The sequence below is a fragment of the Pocillopora verrucosa genome, chromosome 14 (assembly GCF_036669915.1).
Source record: "Pocillopora verrucosa isolate sample1 chromosome 14, ASM3666991v2, whole genome shotgun sequence".
NCBI lineage: Eukaryota > Metazoa > Cnidaria > Anthozoa > Scleractinia > Pocilloporidae > Pocillopora > Pocillopora verrucosa.
The window spans coordinates 6,528,324-6,537,777 of record NC_089325.1 but is presented as its reverse complement, the minus strand read 5'-3'; the positions used below and the strand labels follow the sequence as shown (position 1 = coordinate 6,537,777).

Below are 9,454 nucleotides of genomic sequence, written 5' to 3'. Positions count from 1 at the left end.
ACATACGCGAACCTGATAAATTGTCGTTCGTGCTCGCGATTTTTCCACTCCGGTCACTTGACTTTTCTCTTCACTTCTGTGTTCCTACTCCTCTTATCTACCAACAGAACGGATCGTGTGGCTATCTGAGCCACACAATTAAAATCTTCACAGCTAAAAAAAATTATTATACCAAGGGCGATAAAGACTGAGACACAGATGCACAACGCCTTAATTGGAAATAAATCTGACAATAACTTGTGTGGTTAAAGTTACTTCTTCAGTGTTTGATGTGACATAACACATCAAAATGCATAATATATAGTACAGAAATTATTTCTTACAACAGTTGCAAGGTCGACAAAAACCAATAAATATCACATATCTGATAACAGGTTTTGATAATAGGTTTTGATAATAGTGCTTGGTTTGGTGCTTGATATCACATTTTACATCGTATGGAAGAATATACAGTACAGTAAACATTTCTCAATAGGAATAAAATTTAAATTGATACAAGTCATTAAATATCATATATCCTGTGCCTGTATTAATCGAGGTTTTTATTGGTAATCCCAAGGATTCGTTCACTATCATCCAATCTACGTTCACAAATACCTACTCAATGCTATAGAATTCTTCATAAATATCTACCAATTATCCTCATAAGTTTCATCCCAATATCGTAGTTCAATGACAACATTTTCTTAAAATTCAATTCAACAGAATTCACACAAGAATTTTCTGAGTACAACGCTTTGTGTCCCCCGCAACTTCCCTGATAACGACTCGCCATTGTTCAAAAGATCAAGAGCAATTACGGCAAAAACAATCATGTTATTCTGACCTATCCAAACAATTCAACTAAAAAGCTCATCGATGGGGGCCCAGAAGGAAATTTGGGGAAAGGGCGAAATCCCATTTCCCGGTTCATTTAGATATGACTAAAATAGTTGTCTCTAAACTTCTAAACTCTACACTCTATGACTAAAATAGTTTTCTATAAACTTCACACGATCCTAGCTCATAGTGTTCCCGACTGAGGAAACACGGAGGCTTGCTGTTTTTATTTTCAACTCTCTCGAAAAGGAGAGGGGAGAAGTAAGGCTTGGTACAAAATAGATAGAGGGTCTTTTATCCCAGTAGAGGCTGTCGTTCACTTTGAGAGCCTATTTGGTCGTACTGGGATGGCAGTTGCTTGGAAGGTTCTTTAAGGCGATGAAAAGATAAGTACATCAAAATCTGTGTGAAAAACAAAAAAACTAATGGGTATTTTTATCAAAGAAAACAAAAGGTAGCTATGGAAAAAGAAAAAACTCCTTTGTAGGAAACTATAGTACTTGAGAGACCTCACTGCAGGAACGATTCGGCGATTACATTCGATCTGACGAAGGGCTGTAACGCTCGAAACGTCAGCTCTTAAACTCTTAACGATGGCCAATTTACGTTATCAACTCAGTTGATAATAATTAATTACTCAGAGGAGAAATACTTACTGCTAAGATAACTTCAAGACCTGCCATGACTCCCAACATAATAAAGAGCCTCGTCGTCAGTGCCCCTCCCCATAATGGACCTAGGATCATGGCCACTCCTGTTACTGACCTCTGAATACCTTGAGCTATACCTGTGAAAAGGAAACACAACATGAAAAAATGACCAACACGAATTCAGTCGTTCATCTCGTTAGGAAGAATTTTTCTAACTCCCTCACGACGCAATTTCCGACCGATCAGAGCGCACGCATCTCTATAATCGGACAGGACGCCTGCAAAGTCCACTCGCTCGACGAGTAGCATGCGTCCTCGCTCGCGCACTAAAATCGTACCCAACACACAGGAAACAACCAATTTTGTATCTGAAATCGAGCGTCTCTTTGAGACACCACTATGACGTAGTGACCTCCATTAAGGGAAACAAACTGCGGTTCCAAATGGATAAAATGTTGCTTATGCTTTTATTTCTGTTCCCATCAATCAAACGTGTTCCCTGAAAGGAGAAACTGCCGCTGAATATAAGCTGCGTGTGAATTACTTTGCGACGAATTATTCTACGGGATTGGCCAGAACTGACATCGAATTTGCTACTGCTGTCTTGGATTCATTTGGAAACTTCAAACTATTCAATAAACTGAGGTTAACAAGTATTTCACTGATCTTACTAAGGAGAGAGCATTACTTACCTTGGGTTTTCTCATCAGTAATTTTAGAATAAAGGGAAATGTTTGCTACTGAGAAAAACGGCAAACCAAACACAATGACCAATGTGCCAACAATTATGGTTGGAAGAACTATAGAATCATCTGGAAAGATAAGAGAAAAAAAATTGTCGATTAAAAATGGTGGAGAAAATCGGAGCTAACTTTGAATACAGCTCGCATTTGATCAGGTTTCCATAACAAATACAGGTTCGAATGAATTAACCCCCCTTGGCAAGCTCTAGGCTTCTCTTTTTCAAAGTAGCCATTTGGCGAACTTGGTAAACGGTCGCACGAAAAAAAAGGCATTTTGCACAATATGACAGAAGCTATGCACTTATACATCTAACTTTAGCCTTAAATCTTCAAAACTGACAAACTATCACATAACGGCCTGAAAGATAACCGCCGAACACCGGTTGTAAAATTTTCGACTTTCGCTGCAGCTTCAGTCGCCCTTTTTTCCTTCTCGCAAGGCGAGCAAAAAGGCGTAGATTGACAAAATGAACTATACTCAATACTTTCCTGGAGCAACATGATTTGAAATGCACTGAACAGTAAAGAAGGTACAAGAAGAAACTTAAATGTTGAAAGAATGAGGTAAAACAACTTACATGGTTTTGCATTGGCCAAAAGGAAGAGATACCAAACTAGCGCAAATCCTTCAAAGGCAATACCTATTACCATTAGCCACCTACAAAAAAAATATTTACACAGGATAGCAGAGAAGTTAATGACAAACATTTTCATAAACATTCTGATGAGGCTAACTGAACAAACGAGACTGAATTTTACCGTAAAATTTCTTTCCTTTCCGACTTTAAGTAACAACAGTTCAAGTGAATCCCTGGCAATCAGATATTGTGAAAAAAGAAGGATTGAAAGACAATTCCTTACCTGTCTGCAAGCTTTCGACTGAGCTTTCTCACAAGAGCAAATACTAGAATGGCCTGATCATAAGGAATCGGATATTAGTGATAATTAAATAATAATTAAAATTTGTAGGGTGCTAATTCCATGTCACTACAATCAAATGCACTATACTGGAATAAAAAATAAGTTTAAAAATTAAAACATTAACTTATCTTAAATTACAGAGGTGGACCTTATAAATAAATATATTTTATATAAAAATTTACAAACACATTTATCAGTACCTATCAAGGTGACAATAATGATGATAATGAAAATAATAATAACAATAATGGTTGAGAGCCATAATCCCTTTTAATGACAACAAACTTAAAAACAAACTGCAAGATTTGCCAAATTTACAAAAAACATACTTTACCTCTAAAGCTATTAAACAATAGGCAATACTGTTCTCTAATTCCTTCCATCCCATGAGGTACTCAGATAAAGGAGTGACTATAGCCTGTAATAAGGTGTGTAAGAAATTACAGTGGAATGACATTTTGATAAATAGGGGAAGCAGTTATTTAAATACTTTTCAAAAAAAGGCTTTGGTCATCACAGGTTTAGAATGTTTTAAAAATTGTTGTCACCAATTAATATATGAAAATTGTTGCCATTCTTCTCTCGAGATTTGGTGAATTTGGAAGTCTGAAATGTTTCCCTTCTTTCAGTCATAACTGTTTATATAAAATTTCCAAATGGATAACTTCATGTCTAGATCAGAGGGTCAGTCAAGTCCAAGTCTTAATATTAACACATTCAGTTCATGTAGCTGTGAATGAAATACCAGAGTCAATTCTGTTCCTAAGATATGATATCTCTGGATTTATAACTTTAAAAAAAAACTCAAAAAAAAAAGAATGGGGTGTGGCAAACCTCTAGTGCTGTTTGATTAAAGAACATCAAAAATTGTGATGCCAGGATAACAATTACTTCTTCACGGACAAGATCTGTAGAAAAAAATGTACATTGTTCAAGCTCATATTTGTAAAGATATAAATTACATTTATCTTAGCCTTGGAAAAGCAGCTATACATTGCAAATTGTGCAAACTCAATGGCTGGTATGATTTCTGGAAATGGTACTCAGAATTTGAACAAACTCTTTGTTCCAGAAAACAATCACATCCCCAGTAAACACAAGGAAACCAAATTTTTCTTCATAAGAAAAATTCCATTTTAAATTTTTCTTTGTCTCAGATATCCAACAATCTGAGACAAAGGAGCATAATAAATATTTAACCAGTTTAAAATTTTGAAACCAAGCAAAAAAGCCTACTCCCAATATCAGCAGCTTCATAGCCCTGTTGGTATTAGAACATGGAACCACGAGCATAAGATCTCACACTCCAATCTTTTTGGAGTCCTGAATATTTTTTAGAGCATCTTTTTGTGTTCACGTGAAATCATTAAACATCTCAACCAGAATTACATGAAAAACTTTGTGAAATCTCCAGATGTCATGTTATAAAACTGGCTCAATTCATTGACAATTTCAACTCTTTCTTTCCTTAATTCATAACCCTTTAACTTACAATATATGATTCTAATTCTTCCCTCCAGCTGCTAAACATTTCCTAGTAAATTAGTTATGAGAATTCAGTGTAAGATCAAGTGAAGATAACTGTTTCTACCTGATAAGTTTGAGTATTCTCACTACCTGTCTGATGGATATCATATGGATATTATCGGTAGAAGTTACATGATAATCACAACTGGGAGTTTCAGGGTTATAGCATTTTACAGATCACATTAAGTAAAATAACTATCTGTGCATACCTTTTGCTAAGTGCCACTTATCCATTACTGGCTCATTCCTTGCATGTTTCTGAAAATCTTGAGTTGCAGTGTTAATTAGATTTTGCCTGCTGCTGTCTATGATTGAACTGTGTTTGCTGTACAGATCCCTGATCATGTCACCAGAAACAATGTGCTCATTTTCCGTTGCATCAACATTTATTGAATTGTTAGCTATGTTTCTCTCAGTACTACTATAATTCTGGACACTGTTATCATATCTGTGTCGCTCATCATTAGTTGAATGATCATCAACATCATTCTTTACAGTTGGCAGGTCATGATAGAGGAATGTCATAATCAATTCTAGTAGCAACCATAATGCAGCCATGAAGATCTATCAAAAGAAGAAAAAACCACATGACTTGAACTGATGATATTGGATTATGTTAAAGAGTCTCTCTCTCTCTCTCTCTCTCTCTCTCTCTTGGGGAAGGGGGGGGAAGGGGGAATAACCCCATGTTCCATACATGTGGTCTCAAAGGAAAGTTGGTAGTGTATGTAGAGCTTGCCAAACCTCACACACATATCAAATTCTTGGTTACAGCCACTTGTAACAACTGCAGAGCCTATTTAATGCAAAGAAACCCAAACAAATAAAATGACATTTGCAGGGTAATGGTAGAACCCTGGAAGCCCTTGTAAGGAAATGTGACCCACTTAAGAGCAAATCACTAACATAACACCAATAGCCACCACTGTCTTGTGTCAACTTTTAGTTCGCTAAATTACATTTTCCTACATCAAAAGCACGACTGTCATTTAAAAAAATAAGCAATATATTCAAGTTAAAAAAAATAGTCTGAAGTGATTTGTTAAATCCTAAACACTAACTCCAGGTGCAGTATATGAATCCACTTCAAATTGTCCTATTTTGAAATTTAACTTCCGCAGGAAAAGATTGAAGCCAGGTCCTGAAATTCAATAGAAATATCCACATAAATTCAAGGTGTTTATCAAAAATCCAAAAGTGCTTCATCTTTCTCAATGACAGATTAATCAAACAATAATGCAAGACAGAGCACACTGAACCCCCCAAAAAAATTAACAAAACGAGATAGCTCATTACAAATATTTAAAAGCTAATATTTTGTCCAATGCAGAAAGTGATGTACATCTGAAATAATTCATACATGGTTCGTGTGTTATAAACAATCACAACACAGTTTACAACTTACATTAAGCAAACTGCAAAACTGGAAATTAATCACCAACAGTAACATTACAGCTTGCATTCAAGTTACCCAAACAATGATTAACTTCATCTAAATACAATAAAATAACCCAAAACAAGCCCAGAGTTAATGCAAGTTATAGGTGCAAGACAGCAAAAATTTAAGAATATCATTTACAAAAAGATACGCACCTACTAACAAACCAAACTGTCGCAAGGCCATTGCAATGGAAAACATCCCGGTTCGCTCTTGTTCGGTTGTTGTTCTTGCAATCTGAGCAAAAATTCCAGCACCTACTCCTGCACCAATACCTTACAAATGATATAAACCATTCTTTAATCCTGGATGAAATGCTTTGCAAAATTTACCATTATAATTATTTTTCCTTTAATTTTTGCAGCTCTTAATGGTAATTTTATAGTTTTACTGTTTGGTTTCTGGATCATGGATCACTTTTATGTTTTAACTACAGGGAATTTTCCTTTGATATTTTGCATTTTTCACATTGAATTTGACATTAACTGTTGTAAAAAATCGCAGGAAGTTATCCAACCACTCCAGCCTGTTCAATCAATACCTAATCATCAGACTTAAAAGACTACAATTAAAATTTATAGTTTATAATTAAAAGTAACCATATCATTAGATGCATGGGCTATGGATAACTAAATTCTAGTCCTCCAGTAGTATTCTCTACTAACAATAAATCCTGCACAAGTTAGTAACCCTTTAACCCCAAATGTGATTAACTTATAACTTCTCCTTGCAATTCTAATATGTTATTTTGCAAACAGGTATCAAGAATAGACAAGCTTATCAGCATGAGGGTGTTACATTGTTATAACACCAAATTCCCCTGTCCTATTTACAAGGAATTGTATAACAGTCAGTAGGGACAAATTGGGACTAACAAAGAGCTAAAAAATTGAAGTATATACCTGAAATAAGACGTGCACCAAGTACCCAGTACTTGGACCAAGCAACAAAATATAAGAAATTGCCTGGAAGAACAACAGATTTCATTAGAAGATGTGGAACAACAGTGGAAAACAAGCTTGTGTTTCAAATAATCCCTCAAGAGCTAACAAAACAAGCCAGTGATCATCCTTTCACATAAGTAAGCATACTTTTAAAATTACCTCCATGTTATAATGGATCTCTTCTGTTCCTTACACAAGACCTCATATTTTAAAATAGTGAGTGGCACAAAAAAAATTGGTATGGAACACAGAGTAATGGAGTTATCTTTTGTATTTGATGTGGTATACAATGAACAAAAACTTCAATTCAATTTTTGAAGGTTTCCAAACTTAATTATTTCAGAACATGATAATTTTGGGAATCCTCTTTTGCTTCAACAGACTGTGTCATGGAACATGACATAACTGAGTCTGCTCACTATATTTGATGATGTGATATATGTAAAACTGCAAACTAGCTGGTAGCCAGTCATTCAATTGACTTTTTAAAGGTGAAGAAAAACCAAAGGTATTCTACAGAGAAGGCCTGTTTTTTTTAAAAAACATATATTGTACACCTTCGATTCAACTGTCCACATAAAAAAATGTACATGGTATGTACAACAGTAGATTATCATGGTCATAAAAACAAATAAAATTAACTCACTGATGACTCACAATGATCATTCAGATAATAATAATAAAATAAACATTAAAAATGATTATTAAAGTGTAGTCACTAAGCCCTAACTAACCTCCAATCTCAAAGAGATTTGCAAACAGAATTGCAGATTTGGTTTTTCGTGTATAATCAACCCAGAAGCCAAAAAAAGGACTGGCCAACAGATTTGAGAAACAGAAGGCTGCAAACACTACCCCAAAAAACCATTGCTCTGCATCAAATCTGTGCTCCAGGTACAACCAAAGAGTTGGAAGAATTACAGCTGCAGTGGTACAAATAATTATTAATTCTTGAATATTAACATCCTACAGACTGAAAGGATAAACATTCTCTTCCTAAGTAGTACAAATAATTCTTGACCCTTTCACTCCCAGGAGAGGTGGAAAAGAAGTTTCTCCTCCCAATAGTGATACATTTTAAAGAAGAAAATGATAAATCAACTAAGATACAATGTTTGATCCAACACTAAATTCTCATTCAATGCTCTTTTAAAATTCAGGAAATATATGGCAGCCACTGTTGAGAATTGATAATTGGGAGCTTAAGCACCAACATTCTTGAGACGTGGACAGCAGCAGTAAATTAAAAGTTTTTATTCTTGGTGCTCAATACACCTTTTGGTCAGCATATTTCGGTTTAAAATGCTAAAACAAAGACTTTACAGTCAATACATTAGCATTGAAGGGCAACAGATTTAGTTTTATTCTTCTTCCCATTTTCTATATAAGGGCTTATTTTAATAGCCTATTTAATAGCTTACTTTAACTCCCAAGATCTCATTGGTAATTCGCCTTATTGTCTACACAACAGTTCTTGTAATGTTAGTTTGGAGAATTTGGTATTGGATCAACTAATAATCCCCAAATTAAGGTTTCCTTCTTCATTCTCATCACTTTTCTGCTTGATATTGTAAGGAGAAATTCTGTTTTGGTCACTCATGGGAGTTAAAGGGCTTTAACCCTAAAACATCAAAGTGAAGTGTGTACAACTACTCTAAGTCACACAACATAGCCAGGGTTACAATTTCAAGAGGATTGAAAACATAATGGACAACAGCAAGCTCATAAACAAACACAAAGTTATTAAGCGATCAACATGATGAGATTTTAATTCAGTTAATGAGTTATTCGTGGATAGAGTTACTAATTAGAAGGCTATCAAACAGTCAGACAGGAACACCGATCCCATCAGAGATTATTATAGAAAAGAGTAAACTTTTAAAGAAAAGGATTGGGATCAGTACCATCGCAGCTTTAAATCGTTCAAAAATACTCAGACGTTATTCTGTAGTAACATCACGTGAATAACTCCAAAAATACTAATTCAGGCTGACGTAACCAGACACGGAATCGACTCCTTTATCGTTGCGTTCACGTTATTTATTATTATTTATAAGTTATTATCCGTGTTTACAAATACTATTGTCATGTACATCATTATTTGACTGACTCAAACACGAGAAGGTGAAACATGTCAAACACACGTAACACCAAGAAGCTTGCAAAATTGCAAAACAATGAACAAAGTTGAGCTAAAAACGCATGCAGTAATTTCTTACCATATTCGATACCACCGAGCAAGAAAAACAGTCCAACACAGATTCTAGTGCAAGTCTTCTTGGTTTTAAGCAACATCTCTGTGGATTATGAGCAAATTTCACACCTAACCGGTGTACTCCTAGGATGTCCCTGGATGTTTTGAAACAACCAGTCACGCGGTCAGTGACTTTGAGGGTAAGTGATTGGCTAATA

At 35.2% G+C, this 9,454-nt stretch overlaps 1 protein-coding gene across 1 annotated transcript; it reads right to left on the bottom strand.

The window, feature by feature from the left end:
* Positions 1-214: 214 nt before the first annotated feature.
* LOC131794831 (major facilitator superfamily domain-containing protein 8-like) lies at positions 215-9,421 on the bottom strand. The gene is made up of 13 exons (XM_059112397.2): positions 9,262-9,421; positions 7,777-7,965; positions 7,001-7,063; positions 6,254-6,373; positions 5,722-5,801; positions 4,870-5,224; positions 3,968-4,041; positions 3,468-3,551; positions 3,074-3,126; positions 2,791-2,870; positions 2,162-2,281; positions 1,476-1,606; positions 215-1,221 (listed from the first exon to the last, which is right to left on the bottom strand). Exons 1-13 carry the CDS (start codon positions 9,335-9,337, stop codon positions 1,114-1,116), a joined length of 1,533 nt encoding a protein of 510 aa, XP_058968380.2. The 5' UTR covers positions 9,338-9,421; the 3' UTR covers positions 215-1,113.
* Positions 9,422-9,454: the final 33 nt, after the last annotated feature.